The sequence below is a fragment of the Hylobates moloch genome, unplaced genomic scaffold (genome assembly GCF_009828535.3).
Source record: "Hylobates moloch isolate HMO894 unplaced genomic scaffold, HMol_V3 SCAFFOLD_13, whole genome shotgun sequence".
Lineage (NCBI taxonomy): Eukaryota > Metazoa > Chordata > Mammalia > Primates > Hylobatidae > Hylobates > Hylobates moloch.
In genome coordinates this window covers 47,113,435-47,137,906 of record NW_026652288.1, presented here as the reverse complement: position 1 = coordinate 47,137,906, position 24,472 = coordinate 47,113,435, and the positions used below count along the sequence as shown (strand labels likewise).

Below are 24,472 nucleotides of genomic sequence, written 5' to 3'. Positions count from 1 at the left end.
CTTGTGATACCTGCCTCCAGGGAACACAGAGATGGGAATAGGAGCTCCCTCCCATCCCAGTAGGAGGGAGGGAGGGAGGGAGGAGAGAACCCCACCCACCCCAGGGAGGCCACGATTAAGGCAGTGATGCTGAGGTGGGGCTCCTTTTTGGGAGGCCCCTTGTGCTCCCAATTACAGCAGCACTTCCTCTTGTTTTCCACCCTGGGAAAACTTCCATTTCGTGATGTCTTTAATTTTAAAGCATTCACTATTAAGAACCTTTGAAAGCAGGAGACACCCAGAGTGCAGGTCTGAGGGGCTCGCTCACTCCTGTTAGGAGGCAGAAAGCATGCGCATTAGGTTGGCAAATGGCAAGAACACTCATTCCCCCTCAGCCCAGGAAGAGCAAGAGTTCTGAGGCCCTTAAGAGGAAAAGCAACAGCCAGGAAGGATGAAGGCTGGAACAGACAGAGCTCGGTACAGGACAGGCCCTGGGGGAAGACACAACAGGAAAGAGCCCTGCCCAAGAAATGGGAGGGGCTGGGGCAGCTTAGTTCTTCCCAGCCTTTGGAACAGAAGTCCTTGCACCAGCACCAGCACCAGCAGAGAATCCCTGAAGAGCAGACTTATGGAAATGATCCCGAGCTCAGCTGATCCACAAGCCACGGGGACACACATGTCCACGCTTTGAGGATTTGTCTTTTCCCTGCAACCCCAGCGCCGCCGACATTCATCACAGGCCCAGGACTGTAAATTTGTCAGAAACAAACCAGGCCCAACACTCCATGTTTAGAAAGAGAATTTTAAAACAGAGTCAAAAGAACGGAAATCAGTTATCTGTCCTCTTCAGGGAAGGGAGAAAACCTCCTTCCCCACAGGTTCGAGACTATGGCTAGGTGGTGAGGAAGGCAGGCTCAGCACCCCAGCCTTGGGAGACATAGAAAGGGCCCATCCCAGGCACTCAGCCGGAGGCAAGCATAGCTTTGGGCCACAAGACCTGATGGCCACTGGGTGCTGGTCTGGAAATAAGTCCTTATCTTCCCAGAAATGTGATCCTTTGTCTGCAGCAGCTGGCTGGAGAAGGATTTCAGAAGGGTGTGTGCCTGGAGTACCCAAAGGCATACCCTTCCTTTATCCTTGGCATAGGCCTTACACCACTGAGGAGAGGCCATGGTTTGGCAATGGAGCCTTCAATAGTCTTCATCCCTATACAACTCAGTGGCTCTTAGGGTGACAGGAGAGGAGACAAGCTAACTTGGGAAGAGTCTTGGTCTTTCAGCTTCTCCCCCACTGAAACACTACACGCGGGGGCCACAGTTCATGGCAAAATACACACACAAACACACACTCTCTCACAGTCAAACACACATCTCAACAAGTTGGCGGCAGGTAGCTCTGGGTATCGGTCTGGCATTCGCCCACTTGGCATCTAAGCTGTCCTAAAGCTCTTTCCAATTATTTCTCACTGTTTCCGGGCCGTGTGGTGAGGCACTCCAGCTTCTACTCTGTCACGCTGATCATAAAGGCACAGTGTGGGAAAGTCCCCTACTGGGATGGCCGTCGCTTGGAAGCAGGGCAGGCTAAGGGGCCCGCAGCTGCCCAAGGCTGGTGTAGACGTCCTCTGCTCCGCTCAGCTCCTCAAAGATTGGGATCAGGTTCAGCAACTCAGTGTCTGCCATGTCATCAAACCAGGACTGCACAGGCACCTGGTGGGGGAAGATGTGGTGTCAATCTCCTGACTGCCGCTTCCCCCTCCCTCGCCTCAGAGCCCTAGAGGATGGCTGGGTCTTCCTGGAGGGGTGTACTTCTCTGGTGGAGCCCACAGTTCCAGTCTGCTTCCTCTCCCAATCCCTACCATGGAGACACAGCAGGAGCACTCACTGCATTCTCGGGGTGGAATATGTAAGAAGCAGGCGAGTTGTCCAGGATAAGGGTCTTCCTCAGGTCCCTCCCCAGGCGGCTGAGGTCCTTGACGTAGCAGCCCTGGTGGAACACGCAAGACTCGCGGAATAGGCGGGCCCGGAACACCCCACACCGGTCCAGCAGGTCTGTCACAGGGTCGGCATACTAGGAGGAGAGAAGATGCCTTAATTTGGATACAGTCCTGGTCCTCCTGTGTAACCCTAGGGACCAAAAGGGAGCTGCTGGACTACCCCTGTGGCCACCACACCCACTCCTGGTTCTTCCCTCTCACCCCTAGTTACCTTGGCCAGGCTGGCAGTGAAGAGAACACATTCAAAGAGTTCCCCCATGCGTCTCAGGAACTCATCCACATAAGGCCTCTTGAGCACATACACCTGAGGAAGAGCAGAGCAGCCTGTTGGAGGCGTCCCTGTGATGAAGGTTTGCAGTATTGGGTACCTTCACCAGTTACACAGAGAGCAGCAAGGAGCTCTCAACCCCTGCAGCCCAGCCTCCTGGGCTACCTGGCTGGAAGCCTGCGGCCCCCTGAGATCCCACAGACCCGGAGAACTGGCTGCACCCCCTCACCAGGCTTCCAATGGATCAGTGGTCCCAACCTCAACCTGGCTCAGGAAGAAGCGCATACACCATGTCCTAGGAGCCATCTGTTTCCGGCGGCGGACCATCAGCTGCCTCCAGAAACAAGTAATCAAGAATAGGCCTCACAGATGGAAACAGCCTATCCTGGATTACTTGAATCCAGCCACAGCCTCTATGGGAGCTTTCTGTCCTTGGCTCCGACAGGACAGTCTGTTCAGGTCACGATTAGGTAATGAAGTGCACCAGGGAGAAGTGACTTTTTCCCCTCAATGACCACAGACTAGACAGACACCCTGCTGAGTCTTGCTCTGCACCCGATTTTGTGCTTGCTTCTGCCAGCCACCCTTAACACCTGTGTCCACCTTAACGATCTTGCACATTTTGGCAAGTCCTTTGGCTACCTGACCCCTCATCTGTCTGCATTCTATTGCTTCCATGACTCTAGCCTACACAGCTGCTACTAGAACCATTTCCAAAAAGGTCCTTTATCTTTTCTTTATTTACTTATTTTTTTAGAGATAGGGTCTTGCTATGTGAGGCCAGGCTGGTTGTGAACTTGTGGGCTCAGGCATTCCTCCTGCCTCGGCCTCCCAGAGTGTTGGGATGACAGGTGTAAGCCACGGCACCTGACTCCTAAAGCTCCTTTACCCGCATTACTCCCGAGCTCAAAGAGAGTCAGCCTGCCGTGACTCTCCCTGCTAGAGTAGGCCTGAACTGGCCACCAACTCACCAGACCCCTCGGAGCTCTGCAGGGACCCTCTGTTCTAGGCAGCCACAACTTAGCTTCTGTTAGCCTGCCATTCCTTCGACCTCCAACAAGCCCCTTCCTCATCCCAGCTTTCATCAAGTCTGGCATCCTTTCACCCACCTTGGGCAGGTAGTGCTCCCTCATTTTAATCTCATTCCTTTAAAAAATTATTCCTACCCTTCCTTGTTAGCCAGGAGTTCACAGTGTATAGCTGTTTGAAAATATGCCTTCATCTTTTCTACAAGGGTTTAGCACATCCCTATACCCTCAGCTGGACTGTAAAAGGGCTGCTGGACCAAGCCTAGTCCTGACCAGGGCCTGGCGCTGGGCATGGCAGGCCTTCTGGGCAAGCAAGCTGAGTAAATGGTCTTTCACTAGCAGTGTCACATGATCCTTAACCCGGGACTGCCTGGGCTGCAGGCTGGAGCCTGGTCCGTTTAGATTTGAGTGCTCTTTACATCGACAGACACACACAGAGCATTTCCTCAGGCAGAATCCAATGGAGGGCCCCAGGTAAGGCAGTCAGAGAAGGCTTCACAGAGCAGATGTCTGGGCTGGGGAGGAAGAAAGTCACTAGCTATTCACAGTGGGGGTGGCGGGGGGAGCACGGGCAAGAGGGCATTCCAGGCAGAGAAAATGGTTACTACTGACTTCCCTGCCTGTTACAGGCAAAGAGATACCTGGTTAAGGTATTTTAACCGGTATAGATACCTTTCTTAAGGAACAGAGAAATGTAATAAATCATGTAACAGTGCTGGCCACATGAGGCGATGGTGGTTAACAAACAATAGCTATTATTATTATTAAATAAAATGTAAACTAATCTTTTAAACAGCTTGGTTGCAAAGAGGAAACAAGGGAGACAGCTGGGGGGGATATGGGGCTGAAACTCTTTCTAAGATGAGAAAGCCTTGAGTATGAAAGATACCAATAAAAAGGGGAGGCTGGAGTTATAGGAAAGGGATCAACTGACAGAACCCAAGCCCTGAGACGGGTGGAGGACCCCAATACGGGTGGGGCAGAAGGCAGACCCCCCCACCCTCTAGGCTGGGTGTGGTCTGGCTGGCAGCTCACCTGGTGAGTGGTCCCCTCAATCTCTATAGGCACTATGAAGTCAGCATTGTTGATTGGCTGGAAGGCAGAACAGTTAATGCTGTCAGCATGGTGGCAGGGAAACATGAGGCCCCCACCATACCCCTAGGTGGGTGGGGAGAAACAGGTCTTAGAGACTCCTGGAAGTGCCTCTGGCCACCTCATTAAGGGGTTCTCACCCTAGTTCAAGATGTGACATCCCATTCTGGTTTTCCCTACTCTTTAGCACCCTGACTCTGACAAATTCTACCTGGGCTGAGAGTTTTGGGGCCTGAGTTTCCTGAGGAGACAAGCAGGGGCAAGGGCCAAAGGTGATTCAACCACTCTTTTAGGCCTGCCCTGTACAGAGCCCTCGTGGCTGGCTCTCTGTGCTATGTGGCTCGGGGGCAGATGCAGCCTGTTGGGAGTGACTGGAGATAGCAGCCCTGGGTGGAACACACAGGGTTCCTACTCAACATTCTTCAGTGGGGCCTCTAGATACCTTGACACCAGGGTGGCCAAAATGCTGGAGGCCTGGCCTTTTCCCTTCTAATCACTCTTCTGTCCTCACCTTTAGGCTGCCTTACACATCTGTTGTCAGATTCACAAGAGGGCCCAAGATAAAGGTAGGAAGCATTCCAGACGTTGAGTTACCTTAAAGGAGCTATGCACAAGGGTTTCATCGAGGTCAATGACCACACAGATCCTTCCTTGATCTTCCTCTGTCACCTCTGGGAGCAGGCAGGTCCCTGGGATCTAAAACCAAGCCAGGTTGCTGAGATCTGCCCACCAAGAAAGCCCAATTGTACCCCTTGGCATAACTATGGGAAGAGCTGGGCTCTTTGTGGAGACACAATCACCAACCCAGGATAGGCACCACTTAAAGGCCAGGAAGAAAGGAGGTGGAGTTTTCCTTGGTTTCAGCCTCCCAATGGGACTATTAAGTGATCTGGACATTGGAGGTGGTGGCCAGGGCAGGTGTGGGATGGACAGCAGCTGTGGGAAGAGGGCATGGAGCACCAGCTGTCCCCTAAAATCTAATGCCTTGCACATAGCAGGCCCTCAACAAGTATGGGGAACAAATGGCTTCCCAGGTCAGGGAGGTGGCTGGCCAGGCACCGAGGACTATGCACATCCCCCTGCCCGTGGAGCTGGCAGGGATCACAGGGTCCTGCCTTGTGAGTACTTACCAGGCCAGAGTCACGTACCTGGTAGAATTGGTACTGGAGACACTGGAGCAGATCCGACTGAGGAAGAGAAGGAGGTGGTCAGCGCCATCTCACCGCTTTTCCCACCCCATCCAAACCCACTGCTTCTGTCTTAAGCCTGGAGGGCAACTTTCTCCCCCAAACCCAGCCACCTCGAAGCTCCTACCATGTCAAAGTGACTTTTTCTAGGAGTAGGGCAGGAAAGGGAAAGGCTAGAGCTTCCTTTCCACATTAGGCCTGATGAAGGATGGAGAAGACAAGTGTCCCTGTTCTCAGGTGTCACTGCCCCTCAACTGGACAAAGTGAGGAACAGGGAACTCAAGTAACTGATTCAGGGACACAGAGTCAGAGGCAAAACCAAAGTCTGAATTCCTCACAGTGGCAAACTCTCGCTAAGTCCTTAAACTCAGGCTTCTCCTTGAGAACATGTTGTTTTCCATGCCTTCCTTAGGGGTTCTATGGGGGAACAAGCCCTATAAAACATCAAGTAAGCCACACTGTGGGTACCCAAAATGTGAGGGGAGAGAGTGCAGAGAGATCAGCAAGCCCCTCACCCCCATTTTTGCTAATAAAAATGTTATGACCGCCGGGCGCAGTGGCTCACGCCTGTAATCCCAGCAGTTTGGGAGGCCGAGGTGGGCACATCACCTGAGGTCAGGAGTTCGAGACCAGCCTGATCAACATGGAGAAACTCCATCTCTACTAAAAATACAAAATTAGCCGGGCATGGTTGCACATGTCTGTAATCCCAGCTACTCGGGAGACTGAGGCAGGAGAATCGCTTGAACCCGGGAGGCAGAGGTTGCAGTGAGCTGAGATTGCGCCATTGCACTCCAGCCTGAGCAACAAGAGCGAAACTCCATCTCAAAAAAAAAAAAAAAAAAAAAAGTTATGGTTTTAACTGTTCTTAATGAAAACTTTGAAGAAAAATTAAAATCCTAGCACTTAGATAAACAATGTGGCACTCAGTGTACTGCCTTCAAATCTGTGTCAGCAGACTTTTTCCAGAATCCTATATAATTATACACTCTACCTTTTTACTTAATGTTACCACTCAATACTTCTCCATGTTATTGAGAACTCTGTAAAAGCTAATCACTCAGTAATACTGTCATGTTGTATTTTATTTAACCATTTCCCCTACTGCAAAATGCAGTGATTTTTCACTGATGTATGTCTTCAGCCTGGTCTTGAGAAAAAGGAAGGACAACCAGACCTCAGTGTTTCAGAAGTACCACTGGCTTTTGGGGCAGAATAATTTTTGTTGGTTGGGGCTGGCCCCACCTGTGAAATACTAGACATATAAAAAATACCCACAAAATCCCAAATGCCTTGCATGAGTACAGGAGAGAATTGCTGACAGGAGTTATTAACAGCATGGTAGAGTTTCAATTCTTTGGTTCCCTGTAAGTCAGGTAACTTGGAAGTTAGCTTTGCATAGTTGAGAACAACAACACAGGCTTTAGAGCCAGAGAAATCTAAGTTCAAATCCTGACACTACTATTTATTAACCATGAACTCTTCAGGTGCTACATAAACCCTCTACATAAATCCGTATCTGCAAAGTATGAATCCTGTGATCTCCTTACAGGGCTGCTGGCTGGATCACATGAGACAATATATGCAAAGCACCTTGCCTAGTTACCGGAACCTGGAAGGATCAGGATCACAGGGGCCCTCAGAAACCATAGTGACATTTGAATGGCCCACACCGCAAAGGGGAAGGAACAGAAAGGAAATGAACTACTTATGGAAGGATGGAGGAAGGGCCCCCTCGCAGCCAGAAATCTTTGCAACCTCAGGCAAAGCTTCCTTGTCTGGTTGCCATAGTCTGTGGGGATCTCCCACTAACAGTCCCTTCATTGCTGGCATCTTACCACCCCGACCCACCTACCTTAGCAATGGTGTTTGCTTCCTCCTTATACGCGGCGAGCTCAGTGGAGGAACTTGATTGGCCAACATGCTGGGCGCGAAAACAGCAGAAAAGGGCCTTGAAGATGTTACGTCCACGAGGCTTCTTAGGAGAGGACTTGGAGACCAGGCCTAGGGTGGAGAGAATGACAGAGGCTTTAGCTCTAGGGACATCAGTTTCTGTCCACAGATACTACCATACCCATAGCTCTTCTAGTTTGTAAGCTCTACTAGGGCACACAGTATGCGGCTGGTCAACAACCACATACAGTTAATGTCAAACGTACATGTTTATTCCAGCCTTTTCTCTTTAAAGCAGGAATATCAGGAATCCCCATTCTCTGGCTTGGGAGACCTGAGCTACAGAGCATTTGTTCTTCATTCCATGGGGGAAGATGGGGCCAGGCATAGAATCAAGGTGTTCTGCTGCTCCAGCTGTAGCACACTCAAAATTAATTCACAAAGACAAAAATCCTCCCTAACATCAATTCCCAGGAAGACCATCAGTTCCAGACAATGGAGAAACCTGGTCCCCTTTGAGTTAGTGGAGCTGTAGTTCTGTTCAGCATCAGCTTCCCTAGATACTGGGTTAGTGGAGGCAGAACTGAGCCCAATTTGCCTAAAAACTTCAGGCTAGAGGCCGGGCGCGGTGGCTCACGCGGTCAGGAGATGGAGACCATCCTGGCTAACACGGTGAAACCCCGTCTCTACTAAAAATAAAAAAAATTAGCCAGGTGAGGTGGTGGGCACCTGTAGTCCCAGCTACTTGGGAGGCTGAGGCAAGGGAATGGCACGAACCCAGGAGGCGGAGCTTGCAGTGAGCCGAGATTGTGCCACTGCACTCCAGCCTGGGCGACAGAGTGAGACTCCGTCTCAAAAACAAACAAACAAACAAACAAACAAACAAACAAAACTTCAGGCTAGAAACAAGAGACTAGGAACTCCAGAGCAGCCCCAGCCCCAAGGAAGAAACTACACTTTTTGTTCTCAGCCTTGTCTCCCTCCTCCACTCCAGCAGCTCTCTTTAAGGCCCCCTCCCCCCCTCAAGGATGGGGAGCCTAATTGGTAAAACACAGATACCACGGATTAGCCCCTTAGAACACACATTCGCAGCCTCAGGTTCTAGGCTGATAGCCTTGCTTCTGGACTGCAGGATCAACTAGAAATGGACTTAAGAATATCTTTTGTGCCGGGTGTAGTGGCTCACACCTGTAATCCCAGCACTTTGGGAGGCCGAGGCAGGTGGATCACTTGAGGTCAGGAGTTTGAAACCAGCCTGGCCCACATGGTGAAACCCTGTCTCTACTAAAAATACAAAACAGCCATGCGTGTGGCACGCGCTTGTAATCCCAGCTACTTGGGAGGCTGAGGCAGGAGAACTGCTTGAACCCGGGAGGTGGAGGTCGCAGTGAGCCGAGATCATGCCACTGCACTCCAGCCTGGCCGACACAGCAAGACTCGTCTCAAAAAAAAAAGATTATCTTTTGCAAGTTCCTTTTGCTATAGATGAACTTTTCTGATGACTGTTGAGCAAGAGTGGAAAGATACAATGGGCACTGTGGCCAGGAGGTGGCGCTGCACAACCACTCACAGAATGGTCTTTGGTCCCAGGTCTCTACTCCAGAGGGTCCAGAGTTTCCCAGAGCCTGAGCAGGAGATGGGCCTAATGATTAAACCCAAGCCATTCCAGTTTAAAGCACAGGGTGAACTACTGTGCAGGAAAATGGATGCTGGAAATGGCTCTGTCTTTGTGGGGAAAAGAAACGAAAGCAGAATGTACCACGAAGGACAAACTGCCCTGTGTTGTTCCTTGGGACAGAGATGAAGGGAAGAGGAAGACAATGTGGTAGGGGCTACCCAGGAGCAAAACACCCAGAAAATGTACCAAAGTGGCCCTTGCAGAAGTGGTTAATGGGAGAGCCATTTAACATCCAGTTACTGGGCTGCCAGTACCCCCTGGAGTGGAGCGGGGAAAGATCAAACTATTCCCCAGGACCAAGGGTGAGAAAATGGCCTTTACACAGCAGGTGGACAAGTACAGTCAGCATCACCCCTAGGATAAGGGACTCAGCTCTGCCTCAACAGAAAGGCAGAGGACTTCCTGCAGGTGCAGGCTCAGCCTCCCCAGTTGGCCAGTCCAGAGCTTGCGCGCGTGCGCTTGCTCTCTCCTCCCTGGGTTAGGCCAGATTCCTTAACATTGGTATGACCATTGGAAACCTTTTAGAAAATGACTGGGCCTTTCCAGCAATTAGCCTGAACGCCTGGACATCACTTTCAAGCTCCTGGCTCTGGAAAAGGAACCAAGATTTCCAGGGACAGGGATTTTGTCATGAAGTTGTGCTGGGGACATCCCCCAGGGCCCTTTATGAAGGAGAAAATTCAGCAGAGCCCAGCACTCAAAGAGACCAGGATAAGCTGAGCACGGTGGCTCATATAGGAGGACTGCTCAAGCTCAGAAGTTCAACACCAGCCTGGGTAACATAGCAAGACCTCATCTCAAATTTAAAATGAAAAGACAGGGCGGTCGTGGTGGCTCACACGTGTAATCCCAGCACTTTGGAAGGCCGAGGTGGGCGGATCGCCTGAGGTCAGGAGTTCGAGACCAGCCTGGCCAACATGGTAAAACACCGTCTCTACTAAAAATACAAAAAGTAGCCGGGTGTAGTGGCACACACCTGTAGTCCCAGCTACTTGGGATGCTGAGGCAGGAGAATCACTTGAACCCAGGAAGCAGAGGTTGCAGTGAGCTGAGATCGAGCCACTGCACTCTAGCCTGGGCAACAGAGCGAGACTCTGGCTCAAAAAAAAAAAAAAAAGGAAAAGAAAAAAAGAAAAGACAGCAAGACAGAGGTTCCTTGGACTTTCCCTATTTCTATGCTGAAATTGGAGGGAAAGGACAGCTTCCCCACCTGCCTGTATAGCTCACATTAAATTCTAAGCTCAGGAACTCAGGGCAGACGCTGACACAAAGGTCCAAGACCAAAGCTGAACCATCGCTTTCCCTTTGGTTTATGGTTTCTTCATGCAGAACCACAATCAGAGGCTTAATCCGGGCACAGAGCCTTTTTTAAAAGGCCACACAGCCTGGGCTTTTCCTGAAGAGAGGCCGTCAGGAATGCACTCAGCATCTTAGTGACAGACGCCGTGAAGGCTGAGTAATCCTGAGAGGTTGGGGGGGTGAAAGGGGCAGCTGGCTGGGGGCATGGAAAGGCCTGGCTTGCGCCCGCTGCAGGGAGCCCAACAGGCAGAAGCGCCTCAGTCCTAGATGGGGAGGGAGCTTGGACTCTGCAGGGGATGAGGGTCTTCTCAAAAACACAATGTGGCCGGCAGCCCCTGGGCCTCTGAGACCACAAATGCATTGACCTTGAGGGCAGGAGCTTGAAGCAGAGTACCTCAGACCCACAACAGCAAGGTCAATACCTCAGGCATCCCTCATTCCCCACTCCCTTGATGGGGCCCTGCTTCCCTCCATCCTTTTCCAGGCTGGCTGTCCTCCTTTCCTTTCTAAATACTACTCCAGAGAATTCATCAGAATGCATCAAGCCTCTCCCAGCATGACTGCCTCCCTGCAAGGTCTACAGTGGCCCCAACCCAGTGCATTCATCGGCCTCCGTGACCCTCTGCGTACCAGGTGCTCAGTAACTTTGACTGGCTGAGTGAATGATTCCAGGGGCCTCCAGGGCCTGTCACGTCTGCAGAGCTAGGACCTGCGGAAGCCTCCACTAGTTTGCAACAGCCCAGAAGAGTTAGATAGAGAAGCCTCCTTTACGTGAGGAGAGGAAGGTGAGCACTAAGGGAGCTGGGCCCCCGAGGCAAGCCACTGAGTCTTTCTAGGCCACCGCCATGTTTACTGAGCATCAAGGATGTGCCAGGTCTGTGTTAGACACTTGACATCATTACCTCATTTAATCCTTACTATTAACACTTTGGTAGGCACTAGTTCCCCACTTTACAGAAAAGAAACTAAAGCATGGAGAGGTTAAGTAACCTGGCTCACGGTCATGCAGGTAGTATGACAGCAGAGCCAGGATTCGAACTCAGATCTGCCTGAACCCAGAGCCCAGGCTCTTAACCATTACCCTGTATAGGGTCTCATACACATTTACTCATGCAACAAATGGGAGGTGTAGGGGCACTCTCAAGGTCTCTTCTGGAAAACTTTTTTTTTCTAAGACAAGAGTCTCATTCTGTTGCCCAAGCTGAAGTGCAGTGGTACAATCATAGGTCACTGCAGCCTCGATGTCCCAGGCTGAAGCAATCCTCCTACCTCAGCCTCCCAAGTAGCTAGGACTACAGTCTTCTTGGGAACTTTTGCTCTCTGCCTCTCTAGGATGAGCTGGTAAAGGACCAGTCTGGGGTCTAGCCCCTACCCCTTGCCCCAGGTTTTCTTGGGCAGGATGTCAAAGTTGGAAGGGGTAAAACAGCACAAGGCTCTGGGATTCCACTCCAGGGAATCCACCCCCACCCCTGTCTGCACCTGCTCTGACCAGCAGATACCTCTGGGGGATCAAGATGACAATGGGGCAGAGGAGGAAGGAGGGGTTGGAGCCAGGAGCTTTGGTCCAAGACCTGCATTGTTCCTCGGGTTTAAGGGTGAGGGAACCACAGAGTTCAGAGAGGGATCTGAAACTTGTGTCAAAGAGCCTTTCACATGGCTCCTTTCAGCCAGCACTCAGCATTGTGTCCCTGACAGCCAGGTGCAGGCCAACCCCTACCCATGTGTGTGTGATGGGGAGGGGCACAGCCTGCCTTTCCAGGAGAGGAACACTGGGCACAAGAGGATTTATAGGCCCACAGGGATTTCCTTCTTTAAAAAACAAACAAACAAAAAAAACAGAGGCCGGGCATGGTGGCTCATGCCTGTAATCCCAGCACTTTGGGAAGCCGAGGCGGGCGGATCACCTGAGGTTGGGAGTTTGAAACCAGCCTGACCAACATGGAGAAACCCTGTCTCAGCCGGGAGTGGTGGCTCACGCCTGTAATCTCAGCACTTTGGGAGGCCGTAGCAGGCGGATCACCTGAGATTGGGAGTTCGAGACCACCCTGACCAACATGGAGAAACCCCGTCTCTACTAAAAATACAAAATTAGCCAGGTATGGTGGCACATGCCTATAATCCCAGCTACTCGGGAGGCTGAGGCAGGAGAATCGTTTGAACCCGGGAGGCAGAGGTTACGGTGAGCTGGAGATCATGCCATTGCACTCCAGCCTGGGCAACAAAAGTAAAACTCCTTCTCGGGGAAAAAAAAAAAAAAAAAAGAAAAAGAAAGAAACCCTGTCTCTACTAAAAATACAAAATTAGCCAGGTGTGGTGGCGCATGCCTGTAATCCCAGCTACTTGGGAGGCTGAGGCAGAATTGCTTGAACCCAGAAGGCGGAGGTTGCGGTGAGCCAAGATCACGCCATTGCACTCCAGCCTGGGCAACAAGAGCGAAAATCCCTCTCAAAAAAAAAAAAACAACGGGGGGGGGGGGGGGGATGGGGTCTCACTATGTTGTTGCCCAGGCTGGCCTCGAACTCCTGGGCTCAAGCAATCCTCCTGCCTCATCCTCCCAAAGTGCTAGGATTACAGGCGTGAGCCATCATGCCTGGCCCCCACAGGAAATTCATTGCACATGGTTTCCCCACCCAGGAAGGGCAGGACTCCAGCAGATGCCATGTAGCCCCACTACAAGCTTCTCTCCCTCCTTCATTCCCTGCTACCCTCTGTGGACACCCAGCCCTCCTCTCCTGCCCAGATGCAGATGTGCTTCTGCTTTCCCTGCCCCAAACATTTGGTTTGGGGCTAGATGTCTGAGAGGACTAGCACAGACCCAATGAGGGAAGCAGCTCTGGCTTAAGAAGAAAGTGAGCTGGTGGCTGAAGACATGGAAGCCAGGCCAGCCATCCAGCTCACTGCTGCGAGGCTTCCTACTGAGGCGGGGTGTGAGGAGAAGAGGGGATGTGAGGAGTATGCCCCACTGAGGATCATCAGGGCTGGGGTCCAGGCTCTGCCAGTTACTGACTCAGCCACACAGCCTTTTGGAGCCTTAGTTTCCTCATCCATAAATTGGGATAAGAGCAAGCCCTCACTTGGGACTGAAAGGATAAATGAAGTTAGAGAGTAAGGCACTGTGCGAACTCTAAAGCTAAATGCTGTGCTTGTTTGAATTAATTATCCAAGGGGAGATGACCACTAAATGGCAACATCATGGGCCTCATTCCAGGAGGCAGCAACAGACCAGGAGCCCTCCCACCATCATCACGTGGATGAAGCCCAAGAAGATGAGGGAAAGGTGCCTGAGAGCTCTGATCATGAGCAGGATTCAGAAAGTCAAAACAGCCCCTATACCTTCTCCCCAGTCCACAACAAAATTTGTTTTCCAGCTCACAAACTCCCTGACTGGGTATTCTGTGAAAAACAAAAGCAAGTAAGACTGTTTCACTTAAGACAAAAATCGCCGTCTCCCCTGGTATTCACCCCCACTACCCTCAAAAAGTACCAGATGAGGACACTATTTGCCCCTATGCATGGGCCGGGGGAGGTGGCTCAAGCCTGCAATCCCAGCACTTTGGGAGGCCGGGCCGGTTGGATCACTACAGCCCAGGAGTTCAAGACCAGCCTGAGCAACATGGCAAAATCCTGTTCTACCAAAAAAATTAGCCAGGTGCACCTGTAGTCCCAGCTTGGCAGGCTGAAGTGGGAGAATCACCGGAGCCCAGGAGTTCGAGGCTGCGGTGAGCCATGATTGCACCACTGCACTCCACCCTGGGTGACGGAGTGAGATTTTGTCTAAAAAAAAAAAAAAAAAAAAAAAGTGCATGTACAAACACGTGAACACGTGCACACATACACACAAATGAAGACCAGTGTGACCAGGGCAACACTGTATTTAATCTTCTCCTGAAGGTCAGGTCCAGATACCACTTTTGTCAACAACACAACTTTGTGTCCCAGCAAAGGAACTCCTCAAACATCTGCCTGGGATTCGGCAGAAGGTAACCTCTGAGGCAATCAGATTTTAACAAGCCCATTCATGTAGAAAGTTGCTTTCTTTTTTGGTTCATCCCCAGAAGTACTTCCTTCCCCACCACCTCCCATCCCCCACAGCAAAGGACTTAGCCTTAGCCTGGCTATCACTATAAAATGGCCCCTCTGAGGGGCCTCCCTCCTTTCAGCTACTGGAGGAAGGAGAGTATTTGGAGCATTTCCGGCCCTTCTTGGACGGCTGCCTGAACCCTGCAGCCAAGACACATTTGACTGGGACTCCCCCATGGAGAGAAGTCCTCCCAGGTCCTCTGCAAGGGGCATCTGTTCCTTGGCTATGGACATGCCCTAAAGTGCCAGGTGGACGGAAGAGCTCCTGGGACCAGCAGGTGAGTCGGCAGGGAACAAAAGAGGGTGAGATGCCTAGACAGCCCCCACACACAAAAGATTGCAAACAATGGGGAGGGTGTACTGCTTTCATGCCCGGCCACTGACACTGTTCTCTACAGCTAACAAGCAAGGCAGGGCAGGACCCAGCTTAGCACCGGCTCCCAAAGTTCCAAAAAGTACTGTGAATCTAACTGCATGGGCATTTTTTGAAAAAAGCAGTTTTACACTTTGGGAGGCAAAGGCGGTGGGGATCACTTAAGGTCAGAAGTTCGAGACCAGCATGGCCAATATGGTGAAACCCCATCTTTACTAAAAATGCAAAAATTAGCAGGATGTGGTAGTGAGCTCCTGTAATCCCAGCTACTCCGGAGGCTGAGGCACAAGAATCACTTGAACCCAAGAGGTGGAGGTTGCAGTGAGCCGAGATCACACCATTGCACTCCAGCCTGGGGGACAGAGCAAAACTCTGTCTCGAAAAAAATAAATAAATAAAATAAAAAAATCAAAAAGCAGTTTTAGCCATGCTGTTTGGCCCATACCAGCATGTTGTATGCTGGTACCCTCCCTGCACCAGCAACTGGGGCAGCTCTACCTAAGCCAGTGTCTCCATTAGTTCCCTTTCCCTGGGCAGGAGAGCTCCCTACATGGCTGCCTCTTCTTTCAGACCTGAGTCCTTAATGCCACCTGTGGGGCAAGGGTCACAGGTCACATCCTTTCTTGTCTCTGCCCCTTCAGCGATCTGTTCTCTGACCTCAGCTAGAGAGGTAAGAGGACTCAGTTTTGGGAGCAGGGGATTTCTGGCAAGTTCTAAAGCATGCTGATTTCAGAATCAGCCTCTAAAGCAGGTATTGCCAAAGCACCCTCCTGGGCAGCTCCAACGTACTTTAAAAACGTGCTGGGTTGGGATGGGCCTCCAGAAGTAGTAGATCCTGGACCAGAGACAGAGGAGGCATTTCCTCATAGACAAGTCAGCTGCAGGCTCAGCTCTGCAATCCCCACTCCAGAGGGCTCTTGGGGGATGTCAGGAAGTGATCTAACAGCCCACAGGGCAGCAGGGACAAGCCTGAGATGCCATCCAAGAAAACTCAAAGGACTGGATCCTGCCCCTGCCTCAGCAGGAGACCCTGCCCTATGTGGCACCAGCCAGAGCAAAGGTATCATTGTGAGGGACTGGAAACCACACTTGCCCACCTGGAGTTACCTCTCCTTCCCCCTAAGGAGGTGTAGAATAAGCCCCTGTGGGAGGGGCTACACACAGACATCCGCTCAGTGAGTGTTTCAAGTTCCTGTCTTGGTGCTGTGCCCTTGACTCCTAGAATGCTTAGATATAGTTGAAGCCTAGGAAGAATCCACTGCTTCTTTCCCTTCCAGGTATGTAGGCCTGCTTTCGGTTGATACAAACGTGAGCTGCAGAAAGCAGTGAGGACACAGGAGAAAGCAAGGGTATCTGTTCTGACTAGGGAACAATACAGTGGTGGCACAAGGCACCCAGACTTGAGTTCAAATCTAGGCTCTGCCATGTGCAGCCATGGGCCTCAGTTTCTTCATCTGCAAAATGGGAAGACTATCTATTTCTCAGGGTCAGAATTCCAGGGGGCTCAGGGAGTGTCCTGGTCCGAACAAAAGCTTTGTAAGTGTCAACGGCTACTCATTAAGTGCAGAGTACTTTCATACTCTTACCTCAATCTCCATCTCAAAATGTTCACATTAAAGGGACCATACAGATTTCTTTTAACTCATTCAATGGTTACCTCATTTCAGAGGTAGTAACAGGGCCAAACCGGAAATGATGTTTTCCGGGACTCCACAAAAAAACCAATCAGTCGCGCACACACACATACACACTCATTGAGGCTGGCCAACCAGTTCCTCCTCCATGTGGCTGGCCTCTGCAGAAGGAATGGAAGTAGTCTGCCAGGGAGGCACCCATCTCCAGGGACATTCTCCTGCTCTCCCCACACCCCTCAGCTTCACCTAGGACCCGCCAAGCCGTACAGGTGAGTCCACTTGAGAAACACTGATCTAGAAGTCAGGAAACCCAGCTCTTGCTCCAGTTCAGCTTCTCAACAGTTCCGTGGTCTTGCTAGGGCACAATTCTCTGGGGTTCAGTTTCCTCATAAGCCAATCTGGAAAGGTTTCCCCTGCATGGTCCCTTAAAGGGTGGCTTCACCTGAAGCATGCACCTGAAGCATGAACTCAAAGGCACTCTAAAAAGTGAAATGCCAGACAATGCAAATGTCTGGCTGACACTAGCCATGTACCCTTGGGCAAAGTCCTTCCCTCTCCCTGTGAAAGTTTTCCTTATCTGTAAAGTGAGGTTAATTCCTCTTATTGGAAAGGAAAAGTTGTCAGGAGAACTAAGTGAGATACTAGATATAAAATGCTAGGAATAGGACCCTGCCTGTGGCAAGTACCCTATAAATATTGGCTGTAACCATTACTGGGCAAACAAGGATGGATCATTACTCTGTCCATTTACTCTGAAAACTTTAGGACTCCTCTTGAAGAGCCACAGATCTTTAACATATAGTAAAACTGGACCACCAAGAGGAATTTTCCTGCTCGGGGCAAAAGAGGCAGTTGGGGCCACTGCTGTGCCTACCTGGCTCTTCTCCAGGGGCACCTGTCAGAGCCACAAGGAGCATTTGGAACACATGCATGCCTGACCCACCTGCCCATGCGCTGATTCAGTAGATCCCAGGTGGGGGGTCTGTATTTTTAGCAAGTGTCACAGGAGACTCTGATGTGTGTCCCTGGCTGAGAGCCAACATCTAAAGGTTGCCAGGGTCTCTGACTAACCCAGGGCTAGAAGGCAATTCGGCTAAAGTCCCCTTGGCCCCTCTCCCCACCATACCTGACTGGCTCAGTGTTTCTGCAAGCCTTGGAGGACTCATGCCCAGGATCAGGTTTTCTTCTCTAGGGGTAGTTCTATGTGACATGAGTCAGAAAACTGGGTCTGCTGTCTCTACCTGCAGGCCCCTGTTCCTGTGAAAGAGGGGTCCTAGCTCTATTCTGCTGCGGGAACAGAAAAGCTGGGATCTACTATCCAGGAAGCCTTCTGCAGGCAATTTGAGCCTTTCCATGAGTCTGCTTGGCTCTCACTGGGATTGGGGCCATATTTGTTCCCTGGGAACAGTGCAGGTGGGAAAGTGCAAATTCAAGAGGATGGAAAAAGCTGTGGCAAGAAATAAAAGCAGGTATAGAATAAAAAGAGAGTAACAGCAAAGTCTGATTTGGGGGGATGGGGGTGGGGGGAGGACTACAGCACCTAGGAGAGAAATGGAAATGTCAGATCCACTCAGAGATCAGGTTCAAGGCTAACTCCTAGAATAGCTAACATAAAACAGGGCATACACACTTTTGCCTAGAGGGAGGCTGTGGTGCTCACTGGAGTACCCTGTGATAACAGATCCTGGTGCAGGCATACTCAGACCTGAAGGGCTGGGCATTTTGCCAGACAAAGAAACTCCATTCTATTTGGTCTCTGGTCCAGAGATGCTTCCAGTTTTAAGAAGTCGACTTATCCACTTTAATTTCTAGTAGTTTCTTTGTAAGATTTGCATGTTAATATGCTCATCTGCATCCCAGTTCAGAACTACTCCTCCATTTCAGAAGAGTGAGGGAAGTATGTCAGGGCCACACCCAATCCCAGGTCCCCAAGACAAGCGAGTTAATTCCATGCTTCCCAGAGCTGGCCAGACTAAGACAAGATGAAAAGCAGATCAATGCTGCTTTTGTACTTTCTCAATGTTGTACCCCAAAACCACAGAAGCAAACAAATAGCTTAAGAACATCTATTTCTCTTCAAACCCCATTTTCTTTTTCCCCCTCTTATTAAAATTACCTAAAAGCAACCTCAATCTCTCTGAATTCATTAACTCTCAAAGCAAACAGTGAGAGAATGTGGCATACAGTTGTCTTGAATATTCGTTATATCCATATTTGAGAACTCTAAAGAAGTTTAGACTTTAGAGACTCACAGGGGGCACATGCCTGGCCTTCTCCTACCCTCAGATGCCCAGGCACCAGAGAGAATGGCCAAAGTCCCAAAGCCCAGGCAGATAACAAATCACATCCCGAGTCACATGACACAAAGAAGGGGTCTGTGCAGCAAGGCTGTTTGTAAGCCTCAGAGGTTGATCCTTCCAGAAGGCCCAAGCCCCCACAGTCAGTGTCCCCTCTGACCCCCGGCCACCTGTCTTGAAAAATAAAACCCACAAGACTACGTGCTGTTTACACTGTGTCCTTGGGGGAATGGAGGAGGGTGAACAGAGTAGTCTCACTATGTAAAAAAGGAGGGCATTAATATTTATCAAGCACCTACTAAGTACCAGGTATAATAGAAGGTTAGATACCATTATTACTATTTTATAGATAAGTTACTCAGAATACTAAAGTGATTTATCAAGTCTCATTGCAAACAGGAAAAGAAGGGATTTGAACCCAGGCCTAAAGCAATTTTGCTCCAGAAACAATGCTTTGATGTAACAATGAAAACTTTAACCACCATCCCCGACTCTGGTCCCACTTTATCCAATCTAAGAACCAAACTTACCATGATGGGAATAAAAGACAATACCCCAAATTACCCAAAAGCTAGCAGAAAAAAAAAAAAATTGGAAGAAGAGGAAGGGAAGCTATGTATTGATATGTACACACATACACACACAATCCCATATATATTTACATATTGTCTTTCTTTCCCATGCTTATTTACAAACACTTTAATTCTCCACAGTTAGGTTGGGAGCATCAATTCACGTTGGCTAGAAATGTGACTTCTTTAGTATTTACCATTTTAACAAAATCCATGATAAGGGATTTGGAAGGTCCCATGGAGAGGATGAAATGACACCTCTCTGCTACCCAGTTTCTTTAAGGCCTCTACGGTTGAGAAGAGAGGACAAAGGAACACCCCCACCTCTGCCATCCTCCGAGGGATTTTTCACAGCAATTCCAGTGCTGCTCAGTGGAAAGCTCTGCGAGTCAACTGCAAACCCCCAGCCCCAGATGTTAGGCATTTACAAACTTTGTTGCTGATTTATCAGCACTCCTCTGCGATTTGGGGGGCAGGAGCAAACACAAGCTTAAGTCACCACACAGGCTCCAACCCTTACCCGAAGATGGGGGAAAAACTCCAAAGGAGACGCAGGAGGGAGCCTCAGCAGTCACTGTGAGAGCACAAAGAGGCCAAGACCCAGGGTAGGCAAAGGAAGGTGAGAGGCACCAGCAGGGCAGGAGGAGGAGCCAGCTATAAACATGCAGGCTTCCCGCCCCGCCGCATAGCAAGCTATGGAAGGAAGCTCCAGCAAGATTCATGTCTAAGCTTTTCAAGTTAAAGGCTTGGCTACATCTACAGTGAAGGGTGTCTGAACAACTTCTTGAGGGAATAAGGCAGAACTTCTCCCTTAAGCGGATAACAAAAGAGCTAGCCATCCTGAAAACTTGCCACATCGTAATTTTCAGGGATGGTCAGTTTCTCAGAAGAATCCTTGCGATTAGCTATCAGAACCTGTCCAGTTCGGCATGTGAGAAGGTAATCCAAGGCATCATCGAGAGGAAGGGGCATCAGGATTCATGGACAACAAAAAAATCTCTGATTCCTCCAAAAGGCGTGTGGGTCACTGAGAGCTCCGGAAGAGGCTGCCTCCACCAGGTCTCATTTCAGGTTGGGAAGTTACAGTGTGGGTCTTGTTTCCTTGGCTTTTCCCCATCTAATCCCAAAGCCAAGGTCACAACCTCTTAGCAATGGGGTGACGATCTCACATAGAGCTGCAATAAACAGCCATTCTTGCCAAGCTGATATTAACATTTCTTTTTTCTTTTTGATGTTACACACAATCCTGTCCTTGCTGTACCAGAAAGCCATTTCACCCATCTGTCTGGGAAGATGATCCAATTTTGGTGCTTTTATCATCAATGCTTTCAGCAACTTTGTTCTACTTCCCCTACTGTAATTACTTTTGAATCATCAACACACCCAGACAGCCCTAAACCTCAGAGAACAGAATGCTAAAAAAGAAAAAAAAAAATCTGCAATGGCAAGTAACTTCACTAAATAGCCACCCAAGCTAGGAGCAATTTCTTTCTTTCCAGAAATTTACTTATTAATAATAAGTACCTCACATTCCTTCTTCCCCTTTTTCCAAAGGCAGGCAAGGCATGGAGATGGGATGTTGTGAAGAGGAAGGAGTGGGGAGAAGGAGGAACTCCAAAAGGAGCTAATTAAAACATCTGCTTCCCCAGTCCCCCAGCTTTTGTTTTTTTTGTTTTGTTTTGAAGATGTAGGTTTTGTTTGTAAATGATGTGGGACTCAGAAAGTTGGTTTAGTGGTTGCTGGGTGCCTAAGCAGCCCAGGAAGAAAGTATGCCTTCTCTGGAACGCAATCAAATTACATGGGGAGGGGCCGGGCCGCGGTGGCTCACGCCTGTAATCCCAGCACTTTGGGAGGCCGAAAAGGGCTGATCACCTCAGGAGTCGAGACCAGCCTGGGCAACTGGCGAAACCCCTGTCTCTACTAAAAATACAAAAAAATTAGCCGCGCGTGATGGCGCGCGCCTGTAATCCCAGCTACTTGGGAGGCTGAGGCAGGAGAATCGCTTGAATTTGGGAGGCGGAGGTTGCAGTGAGCCGAGATTGCGCCACTGCACTCTAGCCTGGGCAACAGAGTAAGACTCCATCTCAATTAAAATAAAAAATTACATGGGGAGGGAGAAACCCACTGGCTGCTTGCTTAAACCACACACACGAAAAAGGAGAAACATTAACTCCAAGAAAATCCAACACCAGCAACTTAACACTGTCAAGCCAGTTGCTTTGCTTTCTGCTGTTATCTATTCTGTAGCTTGCCATTCACCCTGGTGGATGAAACTTCCAGCTCTGATTTCTAAGACGCCCCGGCGCAGTCCAGTTTTCCCTTACTCCTTGCGTGGCCCCACGATGCCCAAGGCACACTCCCGAGTCCCTGCAAGAGAGGAAGACCTAGTGGGGAAGCACAGGGCTCCTCCCCCTACTCATCACCACTGCCCCCTCTTGAATCCCCCCACATCTAGGTTTCTTCCCCTCTGGCTGGCTCTTAGGGTCTTTTCCTGGGATAAGAAAGGAGTGGGAAGAGTCAGGAGTGAGCTATAAACACATGCAGCCTCCCTTCCTTTTTCAGCCGTCAGCACAGTTGAGCAGCCAGCAGAGGCGGTGAAGTTGCTGCCTGGGTCACAGCCTGGTTAGTGATGCAGCCAGGAGAGCAGAAATCATGGCAACACCGAGGTCAGGGAGGCCGGAGCCTTCTCGGGGGCTGGGAACTGAGTAGGCAAGGCTCATCCCTTCTCAGGGCAGGCTTATTTAAAGTCCGGCCAGTGATGCAAGAGGAACACACTGCCCCCCTCCCCCCACCCTTCCCCCCTCCCAGCTCCTCTCGTTCCACCGAGGGAATTTGGGAGAGGCTGACACCACCAACTCAGCGGCTTTGCCCCTAGGGAAGTTGGGGGAGCTCCTTGGAACGTGAACCCCAGGAATTAGTGACCTGCTGACTAATGTTGCCAAACGGGGAGACGTGGGGCGCACGAGGCCCCGAAGCTGGCTGCCCACCAGGCTCTAGGCCTCAGTGTGTTCAACTGCAGCACCGGCCCCTCGCGCTCTGTGGAGGAGGGGAGGGAGCGCTCCGGATTCGGCCCCAGGAGCCAGCCCCCGCCCCAGCCTCCGGGGCCTCTCCAGAGAAAAGCCACACTCGTCCTTACACCCCGCGGAAATTCTGCCGCTATTTTGGACACATTCCTCAAGGCCAGAAGAAGAACGTGGCGGAGGGAGAAAGAGTTTCGAGTGCCCCACTGTGACCAAACTAAGAGGTTCCACCCTCGGGCCCCAGCTTTCTCCCGCCCCGGGAGAGGCCTCGGCCTCCGCCTCACCCCCGCGAGGGCCTGCGGGCCCCCTCGCGCCTCCACCTGACACTCTGGAAGGCGGGGGCCGCCAGCCGCTGCCCACAGAGAACTCGCACTTTTTCGCTGCGCGATTCAGAACCACGCCGGGTCTGATGCCATCCGGCGAATTATGTAACCAGGGACACCGCTCCCGGGCTAAACAAACGCGGCTCTGTGTGTGCAGCGGCGTCCCCGGGGGAGCGCACCGGGCAGGGAGGGGCTCTGGCCGGGCCTCCGGGTCGGGCTTGTTTGCTCAGCGAAACTGGCCAGAGGCAGCCGGGCGGGAGCCCGGCGCCACCAAGGTCCCGGGGCCCGTGCTGAGCCGGGAACCCGCCACGTCTGGTGTGCCAGGGCCCGGGCCCCTCCCCCACCGCGACCGCCCCCGCCTCCAAGAGGTGAACTTGGTCCCAAGTCCCGCCGGACGCCGTCACCGCCAGCTAGCTGCCGGAACGACCTCGGGCTTGGGGGGGCCTGGAAGTGCTGGACTCGTCCCAGCTCCGTTCCACCTGGGGGTCCCTCCGTCACCTTCCTAACCCCTCCCCGCGATCCCGGGGCAGCCGCGCGCGGCGAAGGAAAGTGACGGCCCCACCCCCAACTCCGGAGGGGGGGGACGCGGAGTGGCCCAGTGCTTCGAGAGCGACCCCTCCGTCTCTCAGCCCCGGGGGGAGGGGTTGGGGGACAGGGTGACAGCTGCGCCGAAGACGCCCTTTCCCCTCGGGCGCCGGGATCCCGGGCCCCGTGCAGCCCCCACGGAGGTCTGAGTGCCAGCCGGGATGCGGGGGCGGATGAACCGGAGGGGTCAGTCGGGATCGCTGGCTCTAAGCCCGGGAGGTCAAGGGCCGAGACCTGGGTTCGGGGCTGTGCTAGCCCCCTCCGCGCCCGGGGGCGACGCAAAGTTTTGGGAAGTTGCTGCCCCTACCTTGCTTGGTGAGCACCAGGGCGTCTTCCCTCCGCGCCTGGGTGATGATGGAGCCGTGTTCCATCTAACAATCCCGCGGGCCCGGGCTGGCTGGGCGGGAGGACGGGCGGGCGCGCGGGCTGGGCTGGGCTGGGGGGCCTGGGCGGGGGCCCGCTCCGGCTCCCGAGACTCCGACTTCCACAGCTGTTCACATCCCCCCTCTCGTTTCCTCCCCGGACCGGGAAGGGAGGCGGCCTGTACAGAGGGCGGGCGGCCCGGGCAGCGGCTCCCCCGGGTGCCCCCGGCCCCGATCCCCCAGCGGCAGCTCCGGGCTCCTCAGTTTGGGTCCAACATGGAGAATCCGGAGCGAAAACAAGAGGAGGAAATGGGACACGGGGCGGTTTCCAGGCTCCCCCCTCCCCTCCGTACTCCAGATAAACAACCCGCGGCTGCAGCGCCCACCCCCGCGCGCCTCCGGGTTCTCGACTCGGCCTCTTCACGGCCCGCTGGAGCTTCCCGCTCGGGGCTGCGTCCTAGGCCCCGGGACCCTTCATCTGTGAGCGGCCGGGGCTGCGGACAGTCCGGAGCTTTGCTATTTTGTTACGGAAAAATCGAATCCTCAAGGGGGGTGGGGTGGCGGGCGGGCAGGCTGGCGGGGGAGACTTGAAACCGCTCCGGTGCTCCGATTGGCTCTCTTGGAGAAAAGGGGCGTGGCCCCTCCTTACTATGCGGTGAGAGGACCTAACAACATTCCAGGCGCCACGGCCACGCCCCCGAGCCACTCCCCCCGCGCCAGACTGCGGCCTCCCAGTCTCCTCGGCCACACCCCCTTCCCAACTATTTAAAAGGCCACGCCGAAGCTCACGTTCCCGTGCTCTGTCCTGG

The 24,472-nt window shown here is 52.0% G+C and overlaps 1 protein-coding gene across 2 annotated transcripts; it reads right to left on the bottom strand.

The window, feature by feature from the left end:
* Window positions 1-767: 767 nt before the first annotated feature.
* On the bottom strand, window positions 768-24,212 carry CTDSP2 (CTD small phosphatase 2). Of its 2 annotated transcripts, none has more exons than XM_032173212.2 (8): window positions 23,609-24,212; window positions 7,403-7,551; window positions 5,491-5,547; window positions 4,955-5,056; window positions 4,304-4,360; window positions 2,184-2,276; window positions 1,861-2,046; window positions 768-1,685 (listed from the first exon to the last, which is right to left on the bottom strand). In XM_032173212.2, the coding sequence occupies exons 1-8, from the start codon at window positions 23,670-23,672 to the stop codon at window positions 1,560-1,562; spliced, it is 834 nt and encodes a 277-aa protein (XP_032029103.1). In that variant the 5' UTR covers window positions 23,673-24,212; the 3' UTR covers window positions 768-1,559. The 2 variants fall into 2 exon arrangements, with proteins under 2 accessions (XP_032029103.1, XP_032029104.1); XM_032173213.2 differs by having other exon boundaries at window positions 5,509-5,547.
* Between the last annotated feature and the right edge of the window lie 260 nt (window positions 24,213-24,472).